Consider the following 23,086-nt stretch of genomic DNA (forward strand, 5'->3'; position numbering starts at 1 on the left):
TGACACGAGAAGCACTACTACAGCACCCATCTATCCGGCATTCACAACAATTGAGCACTATCCCACTACAACTATCGATGGAAAACATAATTGACTTAGAGGATTTCAAGCGATGAATTTTGGATTGAATCTAATTGGGCATGGCGTGCCGAACGGGGTCCAGTCGGCCATGTTGTAATTTTTTGTACCTTGTGGTATAATACTGTAGCGGAGCTGGTGTTGTAGTGATGGTTGTGGTGGTTGTAGTGGTTCTTGTACTGGTTGTTGATGGAAGTGAGAACGGTTCGGGTGATGTTACGAAGGCTGTCTGATATTTGGGACTGTTATAGGTACGAATCGTTGACGATACCAGAATCGGACGATCAGAGATCGAATTCAAATCGTTTCTGTTCACGTTTCGATAGTCCGCGAAGAGAATTTTTGTAGTTTTTTTTTAATTCCGAATTTTGTTGTTGGGGGTATTGGTTCATTTTTGAATCATTTTGAAGGGAGGAAATAGCATAAATAACAGGTTAGAAATTACGTTCGTTTTATGTTCTTAACACTAATAAACCGTTGATGAAATCTTATGATGAACTAAAAGAAATACTGAAGGAAATACCTGAGTTGTGTGTGCGTTTGTTTCTGATTATAACGATCATCTTCAAGCTGGATTGGTGGGAAGAGAATTGAATTATTGCTGTTGAAGACAAGTCGCTGTAATTATACAACCTGTGACACAAGGGCATCATCATAATCGGCCTGGTAGGATGGTCTCTGTTGGTAGGTGGTACGGGGAGAAGTGACGTACAGTGACTGATCTCGTTGAGAAGTTGGAGCGACGGTAGTGACCACGGTTGGGCGATAGGTCGAGGACACGATTGGCTTCGGTGGTTGGGATGACGATTGCTGATTATTCTGGTTGTACTGCGGTTGGTATTCTGTGGATAGAAGAAACGATCGAACAATTCTTATTTTCTCTATTATTCGATACAAGAAACATAAATGTTACTTCAATCCATCTTACATTCTTTCGTGAAAACGTCTCAATTTTTGTATGAAGAACCTGTTCGAAATAAGCAATCTTGGAAAAAGATATGTCTTTGAACGTTCCCCTGCTTTACACTGTAAACAAAATTTTTTCTAGACAATGATTTTCCGAAACTGGTCAAAGTAAGTTTGTATAGATACATGTAGTTAAAGTCGGTGTTAAATAAACACACATTATAATAAAAAGTTCGTAGAACCACCAGCTAATATGACATATAAATTGGAATAGTTGCACGATAAGAAGACTTCTTCTGTTCTTTACTAGCCGAAACAAAGGAGGTACCTCGGACAACTCCTTCTTATGCTATTCGTGAATGATCTTTGCAGTGAATTGTGACAATTTTCCTATCTGTTTTTTTCGTTAGATAATGATTATATTTAAAACTAGCTCAAGATGGCTCTACGACTTAACAAAGAGTCGAGTGAATTTTCATTTGAAATAGTGTATGTATTGGATGATTTTGATGCTCTACAATGTTCTTAAACATATCTGATCGAAAAGGAATCCAGTTTGGTTTTGTTAAAGCGAAAGTCTAAGCAATTTTTGGAATCTAACTCAAGACTTTAACCATGTATATTGTCTCTATAATGTGTACATAGCACTAGTACGCAATATCCTTGAATACTAAGTTGCAACCGCTCTCATCAATCAACACATTCTGCAAAATTGAAGTAAGGAGTGTATCGATAAGTAGTTAGCAACATTTAAACAGTTATTACTCTGAAATGGCTTAACTTTTTGCAGCGTGTTTTGCGTGTTTACATGTCAATAACAGCTGCACAATCGATTGGTTCCGGTACAGTTTATCGTTTCAATGATGAGTCGAATTGATCCGAAGCACACTTGGTACAACGAAATTCCAAAACGGGTGAAAGTGCACCACACCAGTGTCAAAAATATTATCAAGAAGTTCGGTGAGATACTTTCCATGAAGGATTTGCCCCGATCCGGTAGGAAAACGGGTCCCAGCCAGCACGGCCGGGACTTAAAAGTGGTTGAGTACATCAGGAAAAACCCATCGGCGTCGACGCGGGATTTGGCTCAGCAGTTCAACACCAGCATCGGGATGATTCAACGGATCAAAGTTCGGAACTCCTTGAAAGCGTAAAAGAAACAGAAGGTGCCGAAAAAGTCCCTGGTACAGTAAGTTCAGGCCAAAACAAGAGCGCGAAAACTGTATAACCGGATTCTACAGAATAAAGACGGATGCATCCTGATCGACGATGAAACCTACGCCAAGGAAGACTCTCGAGCGCTGCCCGGACCGCAATATTATACGAAATCGGTGTACCAGGACCTGGACGACGCTGACACTACGGTGGCGATGGAAAAGTTTGGGGAGAAGGTGTTGGTCTGGCAAGCAATTTGTACCTGTCGTTTGCGGTCGTCGATTTTATTCACGAAGGGCACAATTAACGCCAAGGTGTACGAGGAACAATGTTTGAAGAAGAGAATGCTGCCACTGTACAGAAAGCATAAGGCTCCTCCTCTCCCCTCTGGCCGGATTTGACTTCAGCCCACTACGCCAACTTCGTTCTACAGTGGTTGTCAAAAAATAATGTACAATTCGTGGAAAAGGACATCAACCCACCGAACAGCCCGGATCTTCGGCCAATGGGAAGGTATTGGGCAATTGTCAAGCGGCACTTTCGGAAGGAAGGTACAGTGTCCCAAACATGCAGGAGTTAAAAAAAACTGGACAGCTGCCATCAGGAAAGTCACAAAAGTAACTGTGCAGAATTTAATGAAAAATGTCAAGTCCAAAGTGCGAGCGTTTCACAAAAAATAGGATTTTCTTCAATATAATCAGTGAAATGCATAAAAATGTAATTTTTCTACAATACATCGAAAACTGATGTCAAAATATGTTTTTTTTCGCTTTTTTATTCAATAATCAATGTTGCTAACTACTTTTCGATACACTCCTTATTTCTTCAGCGGATCTTTGCTTTTGATGCACTGACTAATAACCATTCGGTGAAATCACTCTTTCGGCGAAATAACCCTTTTGGAGATGCAACTTTCGACGAAGTGATCCATTCGGCGAAAAGGTGTAGGGTAATTTTGAATTATAAGACACTTTATTATAATGTAAGTTTGTTGAAATCGGTCCAGTCATCTCTGAAGGAATTTTTTGAGTTCTGTTTCGAATTTTTCGATCACTTCCGGAAAGGCTAAATTTAAATTAGTTTGTCGAACAATGAATAATCATCAAAATTTCCAAACTAGAAGCGTTTACTGAATAGTTTCAAAGTGTTAACTACTTTTTATATTGTTACTTATTTCAATACACTCGTAAAATTGAAGGTTTTAGTATTCATCAGTCTGTAATTACGGAATCGGAGCTTGAATCCGGACTATAGGACTATTTTACGAGAGAAAGGTAAAAATCAATCTCTTCCATGTTTTTGCTTCAAATCCTATAATATGAGACTGAATTTATTACTTTCTATGCGGCTTGGGATATTTGTTATTAATTGATTTTAACTTTTGAGTGTGAACTCACGCTTTCAAGAAATATTTTTATATTTTATTTAACACCGGCTTTAGCCTAATTGAAGTCGTTCGCCGGAACTAGAACTAGATACATAAAGAATCATCAGATAGATTTCATCTGAGGGCCCCTCCCGAAACGAAATCCTCGATACGGGCCTGACTCTGAACATTGTATTTCGGTACTTCTTCATTGTAACCGTTCTAAAAATACCCAAGTTGTATTGGTTTTCATGGAATATCAATTACCCGGGAATCGTTTTCAAGTTATGCAAAACCCTCTTTTTATGACGTAGGTTCGTAAAAAAAGTTTACATAAGGAGGGATTTGGTTTGTAAAAAGAGTTACGATTTTTTTCTCTGGTTGTACGATCACTAGTAATGTAAAAATATTGCATTTGATGATAGTTGTAAAATCTTCTTCGAAATGCGGTCGATTCAAATCGTTACAAACCAATATTTAGGATAAATGGACGCCAAAATAGTATGGGAGCGTACCCGGATATGAGACGGGTTAATTTTTTAGCCAAAAATTTCCACTAACCAAATAGCGTTGTTATAAATATCTTTGGAAATGTAATGAAAAGGTAAATAAGTAAAGTATACCGATATGTTGAAATTGAAAACAAAGATGAGGTGTTCTTTGGAACTAGAAAAATTAACTTAAAATTGAAAAATATCAGTAAAATTCCTATATCGATATTTTTCCATTTTTTCATAGAACTCAGTGTGGTTCTTCCATGACATTTAATTGGTTATTTTAGAATGTCTAACGAATATGACTTGGTGTAATATTATTATTTTTTTATAGAAACCCGACATTTTACAAACAGCCTTTGTTTAGTACGGCTAGTATTCCGAAACTTGTTTTGTAGGAGACGTCAGTTTAGACATTACACTACGGTGTAATAGTAAAAAGTATTTTGCAAATAGCGGTAACTTTACGTCTGCCTAGCGGTTTATGTTGAACCTTCGGGTCGCGCTAGCAGTTCAACATAAACTGCTACGCACTGATGAGTCAAAGACGAAACGTAAACTAAAGAGGCTCTGTTTAGTTTTTCAGTGGTACAAAGCCACATCCTTACTTTTATTGAAAAGTGACACTGTTTAAACTTTTCAACAAAAGTAAGGATGTGGCTTTGTACCACTGAAAATATCATATCCGGTAAAAGAAGTAGTTCTTAAAATGATCTCCCAATTTCTTTTCAGTCATATTTTGATGGAATCGAATGAGGAATTGAAAATATAAAAAAAAAATAGTCAATACAATTGCACGTTGAAAAAAATAAGAAATGATTTCAGTGTCGATTTTCACACTCGATTTTCAAACTGCGAGGTGTCTAATCCACCTAACAGTGAGATGATACCTTTTTTTTATTAATCTGCATGTGTTTTTTGCGTGACTATTCTTCAATGTTTTTAGTTTTCATGAAATTATTTTAACGACCGTCTTTTTCAATGACTGTTAGAAATTTACATCACTTATAACCTTATAATTTTGGAACTGCGAGACGAATCCAAGATAGAAATTATATGAAATCTTAAAATTATTCCTTTTATTCTAGACGTATGACAGTCGATTAAGCAGAAGAAGTTAACTTCTTCGTAAAGTTTTTGTCATTATTTGTAGTATTTCCAGGAACGGTATTTAGAGATCATCATAACCAAAAATAGTTCGTATGTCCTTGAAGTAGTATGACGAATAAATTGAAAATGGTTCTAAGCCCACCTTTGAAGAATTTTTGGTATCGTCATCTTCTATGGCGGTTTAAATTTTATAAACTCATCACCCTGTAATTTAAAATTGGAGGTCGAAATCGAATAAAATTCACCAATTTTGTATGGAATAATAAGTTGATTTTATTTTCAATTTTTGTTTATTAAATTTGTTTTGGCCTTTTTTTAGCTTCTCTATTCCCAACACTTTTGGACAAGGAATTCGGAAATCGATGTAGCCGAAGTCAGTCAAATTCGCCTAATGGATTGTTAACCATTTCATTAGATTCTGCTGCAAGCAGTATCAATCAAATTAAATATGAAATTATATTGAGTATAAAAACACAAGCAGCAGTATTTCTAATACACATATCATGTTTGAACGATTATGTTGCCAGAAACGAACTGTACCAACATCGAAACGTCATGAAAAAGAATGCTGTGCACAGTCTTTTAGGAGCTAAGAAACAATTGCATAAAACACTATTGGAAATCGTGTTTCACTTTGCTCGGAAACATCGCTTTACCTACTACGGGCATAAGGGAAAAAATATCGATATCTTCGTTAAGAATGGACGGATTTTAACAATCCATGGCTTGTTAGATACGTAAGCGTTAGATACCGTGCGGAATCTAACTCTAAAATTATGTTTTGTTTTCAAGGTCAATTGTGACAGATATAGTCAAAAACCAGAAAATTTTGACAAAGAACTTCGTGTAATTCAAAAAGTGAACATCCGATCTCAAAAACATTCAATAGCGTTCAGGGCGGCGGGAGACCTTTCATTTGCGACTAGCTTGATTAAAATCGGTTCGATCATCCCCGAGATCTCGACCTCTTTGTTGACAATACACATACAGACACACACGGACATTTACTAAGTTCGTCGAGCTGAATCGATAGGTATATGATACGCAGTCCTTCGGTCCTCGAAAAAAATTTCAAAAGTTTGAGCGAGTTTTATACCTATTTTTTATATTTGTAAAAAGGTAAACAACTATCTCATATCCGACGATTTTTCTGGGTATTCTCTCCTATGATTTTCGATTATTTTTAATTTATTAACTGCAGTGTTTTTGTTTTCGAATTTATTTCAACAGGTGAAATATTTTTTCAAAATCCACTGAAATATTAGCAAAATATTTCCTTGCTATTTGACTTTCAGCGTGTGATGTAACAAAAAAATTGGTTTCCAACAAAAAACAAGCTGGAAAATGAGTGATGAATGAAAAGACAGAAATGAAAGTATGCGACATAATTAACTTAGAGACTGGAATCCACCTGCAGCTTCATTTTATATTTTGTTTTTGCTTATTTATATTTGGGAACTTGATTTTGCTTATTCAACTATTTTTCTTATTCATCATCAGACTCTTGACGGTTCATTTTTATTTGTTTCGATTATAGAAGTTTTAACCTTATGGTCAATCTCATCTTCAGGCCCGAAACACTTTCTAACCCTATGTTCGGGGTTGGGAATTGAACCCAGGTAGGCTGCATGAAAGACATCGACTAGTCTATCATACTATACCCGTTCCCCAATATTTTTCAGATAAGAATATTAACTATTTTGTAAAAGTTTGTACTAGCCATGATGTCTGTTCTCTGCGGTTGAGCTAATATCGTTTTCGCTTGAGAAAACTAAAACTGACCCTGGGTAGTTTCATGAAACAAACACTTTTCCCGAAACTGTGTTGGTTTCGCACTTAACAACGGGGGTTTTAGCAAACCTGATATAAAAACCAGGTTCGAAACTGACTCGATTTTCAGTTCAACAACGATGAAACTAGGCTCGAAACTAGCTTCAAACAAAAGGTTCGACTGCAGTTAGGGTGGAAACTGGGTTACGTTTGGCATCAAGCGAAAACGACCTAAGTTCATGATGGTTTTGAACGTCATAACAAATAAAGAAAAAATCCGGTTCCTAGTGAATTTTGTGGGTGTTTGTTGTTATTATATGTTTTGTTCATTTTCCATATAGAAATGAATATTTTTTGAGTTTAGGAAGTGTTTTATTATCACAGCAATTCTAAACTCCTTAGCAAGGTAACTTTAATTTTCACGTTTATTCATTAACGAGTTTGACAATTGTCAAATCTTGCTAGAGGTATTCTTACTCGAACACTTTTTCACACGCGAATGTTTCAGTTTTCTTAAATTACTGGTCTGTATGGGAATAAATAATGTATGAAAATTGTTGAATACTGAATGTCTGTAAAATAAAGTTTTTATCTGACGTTTCCTTTGACAGTGTTAGTAGCTTAAAAAACGGAAAAACAACTCACCAACATCTCTGTACAGCTCTACATCCTCGTCATAGACAGCATAGTAGGAATCGTACGCCGACGGATCGTAGTTGCTGGTGTTGTAGTAGTTTTTGTTGCTCTGGCTGAGAACAGTCTTCTGTGACTGGTCGGAATTGTATCTGCTCGGGGCCGGTGATGATGTTTCAACTCTGTCAGGAGACACGATGGAACCGGTTAGTACCAGGTAGCACTTAAATCGAGCGCTGTACAATTGAGGATGCAGAAGGCATGAATAGAGTCATAGAAAAAATAAACAACAACAACACAATAGTCGTTGGTGGAATCTATTTACAAGAGAACAGAACAAACGTGAACTGCAGAAGGCAGCGGATGCATCAAAGTCGTTCGGAATCAACACAAGGAGTTAGTAGTACCCATAGTAGAGGAAGAAAAAACACACGTCTGATGGTGATCACCTGAACCGGTTCTGGGGCGTACAGAACACACGTTACAACAAAAATCCCACAACACTAGGTGAAAAGGTGTAATACTCGTACCTGTTTGGTAGCCGTTCATCGAGTTCCAAACGATCGTTACGGAGTGGGTTTTTGTTCGGTCTGGTGCTAACGGTATGCTGTTCTGGGGTCTCGGTTGTGCGCCAGCGTTGCTGGCCACGGTTCGGTCGAACGGTGTACCGTTTTCGAGACGTCGTTTCGTAGGTCGACGCGACAGTCGATGTCGTAGTGGTTCGCGTTCGCGGTGGTGGTGGTGGTGGTGGAGTACTCGTCGTTGTCGTAGTTGTTGTTGTGGTTGTTGTCGTTGGTTTCGATGTTGTTGTCGATATCGTCTTGGCTACGCTTTTAGAGGTATACGATTTAGCAGTCGTTCGAAGTAGTTCCTTGGAAGTGATTTCGTCAATGAGATTTGCATTCGGAATTGCAGTTGGTCGGACTCGCTGCCGTACGGTGTATGGTCGAGAAGTTGATTTGTTCAGATAACGAGGGATATCCGCCAAGGGTCTGATACCTTGGAATACATCTTCTGGAAATTTTATGATTGGGGGAATATCACTCGTTGTTGAAGAATGAGCTGTTACGGTGCTTGGACGCCAAGTCGTTGTTTCGTACTTATGGTTCGGATAGTACACGTGACCGGATACGGACGCCGCCGGTCTTGGAGTAGTCAGGTTTCCGATTGGTCTTGGTGCCATGGTTTCCGTCATTGGAGTATACTTGGACTTATTCACCGGATATCTGTACTCGTAGTCATCTTCGTCATCTTCTTCGTAATACTCTTCGTCGTCGTCTTCAACGGGACGTTTCGGATAAGTTGGTTTACGATCACCACTAAGAGTGTTTTTTACATATTTGTGACCACGAACTTCATCTTCTTGTTCATAGTAATACTCATTAGATTCGCTTACAGGTTTGACAGTTGATGGTCCGTAATGAGGTAGTTTGTTTTGATGTTGCACTGAAGGCACCGGGTGGAGATTCGTGGTAACATTCTTTGGGAATTGTGAGCCGATGTTCTTCAATTCGTCGACTATTTTTACGTTCGTTTGCTGAACGTGGCTGCTTTTGATACTTTCGTAAAATCTTGTGTAATCCGGATTATTCTGGCTACCTTGATGGTAGTATCTTGGAGTAGTGGATACCGAGATAGGTTGAAAGCCGTTTGTGGATTTGGTTACGAAATAACCGGCCGGCCTCAGTGTGGACGTTTCGTATACTGGTATTAATTTTTCGTTGTAGTTGTTGAATGTGCCCTGTGACGGTACACTATTCGTGTATAAATTACCATTGCTTAGAAACAAATTCTGTGGGTAGAACTCTAGGGTCACTGGAGACTTTGAAGTCGTTGCCGGAAACCGTTGCAGCTGTGTCACGGAGTTTCCAACGTTTTCATAGACCGGTGCTGGAGTACTTGGTCCAGCGAGGATTTTAGAATTTGCCTGCTGCGCAGGGTACTTGGATACTCCTACGAAGGATTCTTTGATCGGATTGGAAGTCTGTTGATTGTTGAAGAACCCTCCGACGGAGCTAAATGCAATAAATGGGCTTCGGTTGCTAGGTTGAGCCACCTTCGGCGATTGCTGTGGATTAGCTTTTGCTGCATTCTTAGCATGATTGTTGACGGATATGGGGGTGGACGAGTAATGATTACCAAAATGGAAATATGCAAAGTTATCCGGAATGGTGTCATCGTCTATGTCCGGAACCGGTGTTGTGTACTTTTTACCGTTATGATTATTTACAAAAGCGGCAGCGGTAAATGCAGTTTGATACTGTTGCGGCCTCGGCGATTGATTTGAGATCAGGAGAGGGATCAATGCATCCTGAGGTGTTATTTTGGTGACAGTTTTGTAGTTTTGAAGACCCGGTGCCTTGTGATGAGATACTTCTACTGGCCTTAAGTATTGGCTACCACCCTGTTTGGCTTTCACGTATGCTTCGAGGTAATCGTTGTAGTTGTTGGTTATTTCTTTTTTACTGTAAGTCTGCGGCTGGTAGTACCGCGCTCCAGACTTGAGGTAGCTCGGTGATGTTGGTCCAGCCGAGAATGCGTACGGATCATAGCTACTTGGCGAGAAGCTGTTCTGACGGGAGAGTGATGTATCCAACGATCTATACTGCCAGTTTCCCAGTGGCCTAAGTTGTCGGGCACTTCGTGCACTCTCCTCGCCATACACTGCTTCCTCCAATTGGCTGAGATCCGTCAGTTCCGTTTCGTCTGGATCGGAACGTCTATTCTGTTGATTCTCAGCAATATTCAGTGAACTGTTTTGCATATCTCGAGTGCTAGTAACAGTGATTGTTCCTTTGTCAACGTCGGAGATCACGTCACGTTTCTTGCGATCATGAGCGTTGGTGCGAGTAATTTGCGCTTCTAGGTCTAGGTCTTGCAATACGTCTTCGTCACTGTGTGCGAGTTTGAAATAGGGAAGTTGAGTTTAAAGAATTTAGGAATATATAGCAGTAAAATTTCACTGGTGGTGAATACGAGATTCCATTGGCTAGAGTTAGTGCTCCTAGTGCGGGAAAGTACATTAACAACTTACCTGAATGGCTGTGGCTGGGCACTGTACGCAAAGGAACCTATTTTTGCCTGTGTAGGAATAGCATTGACGCTTGGCTGCTGGAGGATACCGTCTCGATCACGCTGCACTTGCGTGACCGTACTTGGCTGGCCACGGTAAACACGTTGTTGTCGATCGGATTCGTCTTCCTCGACTGGCGGCAGTGTATCGTGGGCTTCGGCATAGAGCTATTGGTGAACAAATATACGATTTACGGATCGTACGAGCAGTCAATGTGTGTGAAAACTAACCTTGGCAATATCTTCTTGAGGAGAGTTTTTCGGTTGACCTCGTGTTGTGATCACAGGATTCGGATTTGCTGGCGGCGGTGGTGGCGGTAGTGATTGAATTTGTTGAATGCGTGCAGGTCCGGACGGTCCAGGACCCGACGGGCCCGATGGAGCACTGGGTCCGGATGGACCGGACGGTGCCGATGGTGCTGATGCACCACTTGAAGAAAATCGAATACGGGATAGAACCTGTGGAACGCGTGGTGTCACGGTAGTTCGTAGTTGCGCCGCTTGAGCGTTTTGCGACTGAACGTCACAGCCCACATTCCGTGGCCAATCACAGGTTTGCAGCTCATGGCTGTACATCAACCCTCCGGTACAACTTTCCAGCAGAGCTCCCCCGAACACGCAAACATAATACTGGGAGCAGTCTGTCGGGTGGGAATAGTATCCGAATTCTTCCGGGCAGTTGAAATCCACGGAGGATGAATGACTGGTTCTTGGATTCGAGCCGAGGGCTCGGGGTTGTGCGACTCCCGTGCGAAACACACGTCTGGTTTGTGCCAGTACGTTTTCTGGAAGAGAGAAAAAATGAATTTTCTATTAGTACAGCAATTTGTGTAGTTGAAGTATATACTTATTTGATTCTTGTACCATCAGACGGACTTTATATAATAAATATCAAATAATTGTAAAACCCCTTGCATGCATCATTGAATTATGAATTAAAGCGAACAGAGTTTGGATACATATCCACAAAACATCGTTTTGTGTACCAAAAGATTTGTATTAAATAACATTGGAAACAAACAGAAATCGCAAAGTCATTTTGCGAAAGTCATTCAGCCGAATCGACCATTGACAGATTCACACAATTGTCTTAATATCGTATTGAAATTGCTTTAATATACACGGAACGACCGAAATTAGCTCTCCGCTAATTCGTATTACTGTTTTTGAATTAGTTGATTTTAACAACAAAATTTTAAAAATAACTATAAAAATAGTTAAAATTGAGAATTTACTTAGCTGAAAAAATCTCTAATTTTTAGAGAATGTGTTTAGTTGGCGAATATTCTGGACACAAACCAGCAATATTTCAATCCAACACGAAATTCTCATTGACAACTAATTTCGTTATTAAAATCAGAAAATTTGTTTCTATTTATCTATCACCGTCATTACTGAACTGAAGCCAAAAACTCACGAGAAGTGTCAAAGCAAAACAATCCATTAAAAAGCTAAAATGGACAGTCTTGTTGAAACTGCTTGCAAATTGTTTAGATGTTTTTCGCATGTGTTACGATATATCCATATAAAAATTTCTAAACCGATATGTAAAAAAGACGTAAACTGTTAGTGGAAAGTGTATTTATTCAGAATTTGTGCGCATTTGAAGCGATTGTGGGTAATAATGTTTTTACGCGGGACAGTGAAGTGAGTTTCGAATGTTGCACTCTAATTGTATATGTCAAATAAAGTATTTTGTAACTTTCAATCTTCCGATTATGCCGTCCGGTGTTCTACTTGTATTCGGTTTTTGTTTTCCGTGTGCTCAAAGTTTTCAGTGAGTGAGTCGATTTCGCGAAGTCGAATGAAGAAAACAGTGATTTATAAGTAAAATTTTCAAAAAGAAGTTTATGTTTCGTTTATGTCTTTTTCTCCAATACAACATTGTATTTATACCTGCCAATATAGAAAAGATAACCGCGACTGAAATTTTTAGTAGTGTGCCATCTAGTGGCTAGTAGTCATTACGGTGTTAACGTTTTTTCGGTGACAGAGCACCATATAGCTGCGAATTGCAGAAACCAATTCAACCATTTATGTTGGTTGAAAACAACGTTTTATTTCTCTAATTCAACTAAAAAATTAGTTGAATGGATATGAAGTGTGCCTTAGCTAAGAAATGACAGCACGTTTAATTGGTGAATTCAACTAAAAAAATAGCCATTTCAACAAATATTTTATTATTATTAAGGGAACTAGAATTAGAAAATCTATATTAGCAAAAGTAAGATTTTTTTAGTTGTCTCAAAAAATAACTAACTAAAATCAGAAAATCAACTAATTTTTTCGCCAAAATGCTGATTTCGGTCTTTCCGTGTAATGAAAAATGAATGACGTTAGTGTTCACGCTCGTTATGTTTTACCAAAATACTACCTGAATGAACTTTCCTGATTGATTTATGATTTTCGGAATGAAATTTTCATGGAAACTGAATGACTTTCTTAACTACAAAGCGTCAAAGTATTTACATTAACCTATCTACCAGGCACATTTTTGCGGTACTTCGCAGCCCGGATTATTTATTATTAAAACTAAATATCTGAGTGGTACAAAAATCATTATTTATACATTATAAGAGTTAGAACAACATAAATCATTACAATGTCTGCACGAAAGACATTGCTACAAAATATAAAATTCTGTCATTGTGACATCAAACCAAGAACAAAATATTTGTAGAAGACGAAACTTTCAGTTATTTGATATTCTATCATTCAGAACAGAATATCAGCCTGATGGAAAAAGAGACTAAAAAATAGTCTTGGATACTCGTTACGTTAAGTAATTGTTCATAACGATAAAAACAAATGTCCATCCCGCTTTGTCACATGCCGTTTACACTAATAAATACTTATGAGTATTTATAAAATAAATATTTCGTCAAAAATTTATGATTACAACATTATTTCTTTTATATTTACAAAACAATTTCGAGTAGAAATCGTGCAGAAATAAAATTTGGCGTACAATTCAGTCGAAAAAATAAATAAATGAAAATCTTTTTTAATCCACCATATTACTTATATTTTCAAAAATATAACACTAGACAATTCTGCTAAGAAAATTTGTTTTCAAGCTTGAATAAAATTAAAAACTGTCTTTTCATAACCTTTTCAACTTGTTAACAGTTTTGTCGAGTTAATAAGAGTTTTTCTTTATTTTGCATCGTCGCACTAAATGACAGTTTGAAATTGTAAACACACTTTACTCTACAATTCCGGAACTCAAATGCAATCTATGAGACAATTGGACCTTTCATTTGAGCTTAGGTTTGTGAAAATCGATCATATCACCTGTGAGAAAATTGAGTGAGTTTCGTTTTGGAGTTTTATAGCTATAGCTTTATAATATAGCCTACAACTTAATTCAGTTTTGAGCAAAATCTAGAAGAATTTTACCCTTTTTTGCATTGTTACTTAATTCAATAGAAATATATGGGAGCGCTCTGAGGAAAATGAGCGACATTAGCGGGTGGCAACTATAATTTTGGAATTTCTTTCTCAAGCTGTCAAAAAAGACAAATATACTTGGAGAAGATCTGATTTATTGAAATTAAAGATACTTTGTTCATTGTTGAAAAAAAATTGTGAACATTTGAAAACGGTCCGTAATCGGATGTTCGACGAAGCTTCCGTTTGATGTCGGAACAGGAGCGTTGTACGGCCTTCATGTCAACTCTGCGAACGCATCTCTTGATTCTACCAATCAACTGTTAGCAATTCGTGGCTCTCCAGTTATTTTAGTACACCAAGGAGCTCAAAACCCCGAAGAAATCTTCGATTAGGCGACACTGAGGTAGATTTATCGGGTTGTAATTTTTGGGTACAAATGGGACCGAATGGGTATTCTGGAACGATTGTGTATTTTGGCGCAATGCGATGACGCTTTATCCGTCCAAAACACGTATTGTCCATCAGCATGATGTTTTTGAAAAAACGGGATCAAAACTTTCTACAAACATTCGTTCTGGTACACATCTTGATTGATTTCCAACCCAGATGACTTGAACCATGGCTTAGAAATGTCTTTCTCGGAAATGACAATGTACATCATCACTTTCTGTTCAAACTTATGCTTAAACTAATATTTTATGTTCGTGCGTCAGTATATCCCGGGGCTCGTGTCTTCTTTCGGTACTTTATTCCGAGTCTTCTCAATGTTTTGCAGATGTACTGGTGAGAACAGTTGAACTTTTGTGCGGCATCCCTTTGACTCAGTGAATCCTTGTTGTTGATGGCACGAGAAAGAGAACGAAGTCCTTTTGCGTCCATAATTTTGGCTGGTCTTCCACTACCTTCCTTACGAGCAGTTGTTGGGTATCTTAGGATATTGTAAACTGTCGAAGCCGCAACATTTTTGCGTATACTATTTGTCGAGATTTCTGTGCAGTTCGTAGAACTGTACAATGCGCTCGCGAAATACTTCTTGTTTCGACGGCATTTTGAACAAAACTGAGCAAGCATGAACAAAACAGAAAATACTAGCAGAAAGAGGAGAAAGAGAGCTAACACATACACACTCTTAGTTCTTTCTGAGCTCGTTTGTTGTTGAGCATACAGGCCTCGAAAAAATTCCAAAATTTTAGTTGCCACCCGTTATTTGATACATACTTGCACACCTACATACATACATACATACATACTCACACAGACATTGCTAAGCTCGATGAATTGTGTCGAATTGTATAGAACATTTAGACCTCCGGGTCAATTTTCAGTAGCTAATTTTTCAAGTGATTGCATATACCTTTTATATGAGAAAGGCAATAAGTATATTTTTATTGAATAAAATCGTTATCATGATTTTGTGATAATACTTACAAGTGGGTACCAATTGAATAAAAGAGAATATCAAGGATGGTAAACACTACAAATAGTTCCATCTGCTAATGACGTTTTATTTATATTAACTTTTATTACAATTATTTTAGTGTAATTATTTACGTTTTCTAAAAGCCTTGGTAGCCTTGGTCATAATGTAAATAGAAAAAAAAATTGATTGCCAATCCATTATAATATGCTTCCTCTAAACACAAAATAATCCGTCAATTTCAGATTCGATTCAATAACTTTTTCATTACGTTGCGCTTTAATTTCTGATCATTTTCATATACAGATTTTCAATACAGAATTTTGATCCCTCGATTACAGATTTTTTTTCCTAAAAAATACAGATTGAAATCTGGTAACCCTGCACGTTATACCGAATTGAACTAGACACGTTGCGTGCTTCGTTCGAAAAGCGGTGGTGTTTTATTCTTCCTTATCAACACGTAGCGGTTTTGCATCGTCATTTCGTATGACGGTTTAAAAGTTTTGACACACATCGCCATATAATTTTGGAACCGGAAGTCGAATCTTGATAAAATTTCACAGTATCATCCAAGACAATGAGAGCTTTAATTTGAATCATAAATTGTGAAAATTGGTTTAACCGTTGCTGAGAAATCGAAGTGAGTTCCGTTTTTGGAGCTTTTCTTCACTATCATCGGTGCTTTCTAAAGCGGAAACCGTGAACTAGTAGCCTCAAAGAAGGTTTATAAAAGGTGATTTTTTTGAGGTTAGGATTTTCATACATTAGTATTTGCTCAGATTTTTTGAGGTTATGATTTTCATGCATTATTATTTGCTCAGTATGCTCTGACATTTCATCATGAATAGACTTACTAACGAGCAACGCTTGCAAATCAGTGAATGGGCCCTAGAAAAGTTGGCAGAAAATCCGCTTTTTTATCGACAAATTTTGTTCAGCGATGAGGCTCATTTCTGGTTGAATGGCTACGTAAATAAGCAAAATTGCCGCATTTGGAGTGAAGAGCAACCAGAAGCCGTTCAAGAACTGCCCATGCATCCCGAAAAATGCACTGTTTGGTGTGGTTTGTACGCTGGTGGAATCATTGGACCGTATTTTTTCAAAGATGCTGTTGGACGCAACGTTACAGTGAATGGCGATCGCTATCGTTCGATGCTAACAAACTTTTTGTTGCCAAAAATGGAAGAACTGAACTTGGTTGACATGTGGTTTCAACAAGATGGCGCTACATGCCACACAGCTCGCGATTCTATGGCCATTTTGAGGGAAAACTTCGGAGAACAATTCATCTCAAGAAATGGACCGGTAAGTTGGCCACCAAGATCATGCGATTTGACGCCTTTAGACTATTTTTTGTGGGGCTACGTCAAGTCTAAAGTCTACAGAAATAAGCCAGTAACTATTCCAGCTTTGGAAGACAACATTTCCGAAGAAATTCGGGCTATTCCGGCCGAAATGCTCGAAAAAGTTGCCCAAAATTGGACTTTCCGAATGGACCACCTAAGACGCAGCCGCGGTCAACATTTAAATGAAATTATCTTCAAAAAGTAAATGTCATGTACCAATCTAACGTTTAAAATAAAGAACCAATGAGATTTTGCAAATTTTATGCGTTTTATTGTTCAAAAAAGTTCTCAAGCTCTTAAAAAATCACCCTGTATATCCATTAGCTAAAAGGATCTGCCAACTGGATGAATTTAGCAGTGAGCTTTATAAAAATGTGCACCTCGTTTCGCCACTATTTGTGAAAAAATATTCATCAAAGGGTGCAGTATATGAAACTCTGCCTTCCGGGTCCCGGTTCAAAAGTTGGTTTTCAAAGAAAATTAAATCGCTCCCGGAGTAGCATACTATTATATGAATTACTTATTTGAAAATAATAATAAAATACACTGTTGCATGGTTTTGCAGTTTAAGCACACGGAACAGGGTCATTTCGCTGAAAGTCGTTTCGCCGAAAACCATATCGCCAAATGCGCCATTTCGTTGGCCGTTTCACTGAAAGCCATTTCACCGAAAGGGTAAATTCGTCGAATCGCACTAAAGTCTTTATATTGTGTTGGAATTGAGTTGAAAGAGAAACAGAATGATAATTAGCTCGGTTTGTTGACCAAAATCATACTTATGAACTATTTCCTGTATCTCCCTTTAAAAATAACGGACACTTGCCCGTGTTTGATTTCGAAAGAATACTCTCTTGATTAAATTTTTCATATCGATTTATTTAACTACTAAGCATCAAAGTATTTGCTTTGGTGTATCTACCAGGCAAACTTTTGCGGTACTTTCCGGTAACTGAGTGCAAATGAAAAAATATCTAATGCGGCTTCACCACGTCGTATTTGTTCGAATGCTGTCCGTCCTCGCTGCCACTCGTTCGGTCTTCACTAGCTTCGAGTGAACCGAGCAAACAGGATTGTATGCAAGAGGACGGGGACGGCGGTCACCCCAGCCGGCATCGCCTTAGCGCCTTCATGCCACCGATCCATCCTGGCTCCGGAAACATAAAAACAAATAAATATTTTTGATAAATGGCCAGAATTAGATTTTATTCACATTGTCCCCAGTTGTCGATTCAATGCATAGGACGCTGGTCTTATAAGACAGTTGTCGTTTATTCGAGCCCCGACCTGGAAGGATTCTTAGTGTCAATAGGATCCATAGTACTAGCCATGCAATGATTCTGTACACCAAGAATCGGCTGAGAAGTCTGTTGAAACAGAAAGGCCAAATTCCACAAAAGGAATGTAATGCCAAGACTTTGCTTTGCTTCACATTGATAATTTGATGCATTCGTCTCTAGTAGTCACGTAGTGGCAGTGCTCTACTGTAGAATTTTACAGTACAGTTGAAAAATACTCTTTTGGCGAAATGTTCCATTCAGCGAAATGTCCCATTCGGCGAGATAACCCTTTCGACGAAATGTCCCATTCCCTAACTCATATGAAAAATTTGGTTTTCACACACATTTTGGCCCGAAACCACTTAAGTTTTTATGTACGGTTTATCAAAACAGCCCGGATTCTTTTGGAATGGTTTATTTTGCGCGGTTTTGTTTGGCATAGTACGTATTTCCAGGCTGAAAACAGAATTGCATGTTATTTTTGTCGTGAATACGACTTACTTTACTTAGAGAATGATAAGTTTTTGATTGTGAATATCACTTGTTGTATCTAACATATCAACATAATTTTTACTGCATCTCACCGGAAATATGATCATCGATTTATGATAACATTTTCAATTGTATGACATAATCACAAATAATTCAAAATTATGTATAAAAGGTTAACACTTGATATATTTCGTTCATTCTAGCCTGCGCAGTTAACTAAGCAGAAAGTAAAGCAAGTGTATAATTCCGGTTAGTTCAGGTCCTGAGCTCAGTTCCAGTTCCAGTATCAAGAATTCAGTTCAGTATTGAGTCAATTGCGAGACGTTCACTGAGCCAGCTTTTCTTTAAAGAAGATCGATTGCGTTATCCTGCTGCTGGTTGTTTGCATTGGAGCAAAATACAACGAAAAGTGGATAACGATGGGGAACATTATACAAAATCAACCCTTCCAAAGGCTCGAAATGTTATTTTAAGAACTATAAAGATTACTGCTGTACAAATCTGAGATAAAAATAATCAGTTTAGTGCAAATCTAGAATAATTTGATTAGTTTTGTGCACGTTTCGTGCACTTTTCGCAGTTTGTATGTATAGTAGCTCGACCCATTCTGAGTTAGTCTGTTTGGAAAAGTAATACGTGTAATCACAGAGTGCTTTTAGCTAACATAAATCAGAATGTGACCCTTTACATAGAACACTTTTATACTGATAGAAGTAGAAAACTGCTTAGTGGACGACAGAAAATCTATTCTCGCAATAAACGCAGATAAGATATTTCCTTTGTGATGTATTATACCCAAATATTCATCAGTGTTAAGAATCTAGAAAATGGATCTGGTTTCACTACATGATACAAAATGTAACTTGAGACAATACTCCCTTAAATATACAAAATATTGGAAAAGTCTAGGAAAAGTTTAGCTTTCATTAGTGATAAATATTGAGTTTATTTTCATGTGCAATTTCGAACGAATCATACCGCAATTCAGTACAAGCTGTACGTTTCTTTCAAATATCAGACTAGTGACTTGCTATTCAGAATTTGCAATTGAGAATCCGTTACTCCTATCAAGAACGATTTAATTTCGATCGATTTCACGTTCATCAAAAAAGGTAAAAACCACTAATCGTGCTATTGACATTCGAGCACTCCAATCTTTATTTGGCAGGACTTGGAAGTATTAAACTCGATAGTCGCGGCAATCCCACGTTTTGGCACAGTTTCTTGATGATGTTTATCATTGGGAGTTTAGCGTTCAGTAATATAAAGTAACTACGGTCCCCTCGTGAGTGGGCTTTAAATCCGCAACTGTTGGTTGATTGCGCTTCCAGAGATCATTGACATTGTCGAACGAAGTCGCTTCTACATTGAGCAGATCGCAAATCCTGTTATTCTTGCAAAATAAGAATAAAAGCGCGGGTGGCTCCTGTTGACTCATGCGATTGACCTTATAATATAAATGCGAGGCCGGATTGAATGAGAACTTTTGGATTTTAATTGCAACGTAATTCTGTCAGAGTCGACGAGTAGGATCGAGGGTGTCATTTGTTAAATGCTTTCATTTAATGTAATATTTTTGTGACAAGCTGTTTGATATTATCTGCAGTACGAGCCTACTTAGTTTTTTGAATGTTTAATTCGTTCAAGACATCAGGTTTTACGAAACATTCTAGAAAACATTATGATAAGTAGGAAATCGTGTCTATATTTCCGGTATCGGAATAGCAAAGCAAATTTGTATGGCCATATACTAATAAACAAAACTAATATATTGGAACAGTTTCATGCACTGTTTCACAGAGTTTTCACATTTTGCGTCGTTCCCTTAATGGCAGTTTAAAATTCAAACTCTCAAACCGGAAGTCTACATTCCGATAAAGATTCATAGCAATCTGATAGACAACTTACTTGAGCCAAAGTTTGTGGAAATCGGTTCAAATTTCCTGAGAAATCAACATTAGTTCCGATTTCATGGGATGATCATTACTTCCGGTACTTCCGGAACCGGCATCTGGTGACCGGTGTAGCCAAAACCGTTTCCTGCATCCATCCACTAACAAGCCTTTACATATTGTAATGGTTTGTCTCATCGCCGTCACCTAAATGGCGACTTTTAACATTCTTTACCTTATACTTCCGGAACCGTAAGTCGGATCTGGATGAAATTTCAGCGCAATCGATTTTATCATAATTTCTTTTATTTGAATCTAAGTTGTTCAGTTCGATTTTGGAGCTTTGAGTTCGTTTAACCATGATTTGCTAATTATAATATTTGCTAATCTATTTTGAAGAATCTGTTTTTTTTTGCATGGCCTCTTATAGAAAATACTTTCAAAATTGAAATTTTCGCATTTCTCATCCTGTAGTTTTGGAGACGAGAATTAGATCCAGGAATCAGACTTAATTGGCTCAAGTGGTACGTTCCCTTAGTTATTTGGAGATTTGTTCCTTGCCGTGGCTTCTCACCATTTTCCTGATGAGAAGGGAAGAATAAAAGGAGCATGGAAGGGAAATGAAAAGTGAGTAAGATGGAAAAATAGCAAAAAAACAAAAAGAAATAAATCGTTCTGCATCCACCAAAGGATGCTGAACAATCTCCAGGTGCCAAAATGCTGAACAATCTCCAGGTGCCAAAATGACTACAAACAACTAAGTATTGTATGAGAGCAAATAAACAGAAATGAATTTACTCTTGATGGCTTTAGCTCCACTGGAATTCATATAATATGCAGTATATGAAGTCATCTCTCGGCGAAGACCGGTTATACGGCAAATATGCCGAAAAATAGACATATTTAATTAGTCAGTCTAACTGTGACACACAGTTTTGAGCTCCGCACGGGCAAAGTCCACAAATGTTCCGTTTATGACTGCCTTTTTAGGCTGCAGCAGTCATTCAGTCCACGGCACGAAAATACGCCTTGACTTGCGATCTTCCGTTTTAGTGGCCTATTACGGTATGGAACAGGAAACCAGTGAATCAATTCTTGGTGGATGTCCCACGGTATACCTGTTTGGTGGACCTGTTTGGTTATGCCGCAAGGTGGGACAGGTGGACTGTAGTGTTATTTTTAGCCAGTCGAGAATCGCTACCGACACTATACAGCTATCTAGGTTGCTCAGAAAGAGAAGTTGACATTGAAGATCCATTTCCATTGGTGTAAATATTTCGGAACCGTTTTGATGTTGTAGTTCCGGAACCTAAAGTTAGATCTAAATAGAACTCAGCAATTTTCTATTGAATCCTAGGTCTTTTCATTTGAAACTAAATTTATCCAATTGGCTCATTTCTGAAGAAGGTTGCTACACATATATCCTTTTTTTACACTAAACAGTACATTAAAAAGATTTGTATGGCAATACAATTCTTTTCATTTGAATCTAATACGTTTCGGTTTTTCGAAGCAGCCCCGGGCGCAATGTTTTTTGTTGTTGCAAAGCAATCTTGGGTGGAACCTTTTTTGTTCATAAAACCGATACGGTGGGACCGATAATCAAATTATCATCAGAAGGAGATACGTGGTATTTAGTCCTAAAAAAACATCATATGCCTTTAGAACTAAAAACCATGCGTCTCCATCTACAACTTGAGTTCAGGACTTGAGTATTGACGGAGTTTGCCCTAAAACTGATAGCTGAAGAGTTTTTTTTTATTTCGCTTGGTTCTGGATTTTTGTTGACTTCGGGCATGGTCATACTTTGAATACTTTTTTCTGCAAAATAACTATATTTTTAATATTTCTCAGAGCTTTTGCTGAATATAGCACAATTGGCTACATGTTCACTAATGCATGCTCTACATTAATACTAGGTAATTCGTGTCAGGTGTGCGAACGTATTTAAATGACATAAAGGATGAAATTCTTTTACCATTATTAATTACTTCAATACCCAAGACCTGAACTCAAGTTGTAGAAGAGGAGAACGCATGGTATTTAGTTCTGAAGGCGAGTAGTGTATGATTTCCGAACTAAATACCATGTGTCTCCATGTAATGATAATTTGATGGAGACGCATGGTTTTTTCGAGGTCTGATATTATACCCGTCCACATTTTCGAAAAATCTGAAAATAATACAGTGTATTATGAATGTTTATTTTATGTACAATCTAGAGTGGTACCATAATTGTAAGAGAGAATAAAAAAAAATAAAAAAAATTTGAACATTTTATCTTACTTAAAATACTCAAATACAAAATTCTGAAAAAATCAGAAAGGTTTCCCTTAAAGCCTAAAATATTACTGATTTTGTTATATATATTTTTGCTAAAGATGTTTATGAAAAATTTAAATAAAATAAAAATCATACGAACTACCCTAACTCGACAAAAATGGCAGTAAAAGGTTTAAGAGGAGAGAGTTGGCATCACTGGGAGTATGATGCGGTTTCTAAGTGCAGCGTACAAAAAAGTCTAATTTCAATGTGTTGTTTGATACGTATAGTTAAAAAATTGGTCAAAACAGTTATAGTTAGTGATAGTACAGATGTGGCAAGTGTGTATTTAGTAGTGAGAGTGCTATTTATTGAATAATGTTGATTCGCAAAACTAAACAAACTCAAGTGGCGGAAACTG

At 37.7% G+C, this 23,086-nt stretch overlaps 1 protein-coding gene across 1 annotated transcript in view; it reads right to left on the reverse strand.

Annotated features, from left to right (window-relative positions):
* The window catches only part of LOC131429552 (mucin-2), a 492,050-nt gene that overhangs the window by 17,313 nt on the left and 451,651 nt on the right, over positions 1-23,086 (reverse strand). Inside the window, exons 2-8 of the mRNA XM_058593748.1 lie at positions 10,816-11,369; positions 10,547-10,752; positions 8,043-10,406; positions 7,525-7,694; positions 712-920; positions 602-648; positions 189-386 (exon numbers count right to left, since the gene is read on the reverse strand). Of these exons, the coding sequence (XP_058449731.1) occupies positions 189-386; positions 602-648; positions 712-920; positions 7,525-7,694; positions 8,043-10,406; positions 10,547-10,752; positions 10,816-11,369 (3,748 nt within the window). The remainder of the gene's footprint in view (positions 1-188; positions 387-601; positions 649-711; positions 921-7,524; positions 7,695-8,042; positions 10,407-10,546; positions 10,753-10,815; positions 11,370-23,086) is intronic.

Source organism: Malaya genurostris, chromosome 2 (assembly GCF_030247185.1).
Source record: "Malaya genurostris strain Urasoe2022 chromosome 2, Malgen_1.1, whole genome shotgun sequence".
NCBI lineage: Eukaryota > Metazoa > Arthropoda > Insecta > Diptera > Culicidae > Malaya > Malaya genurostris.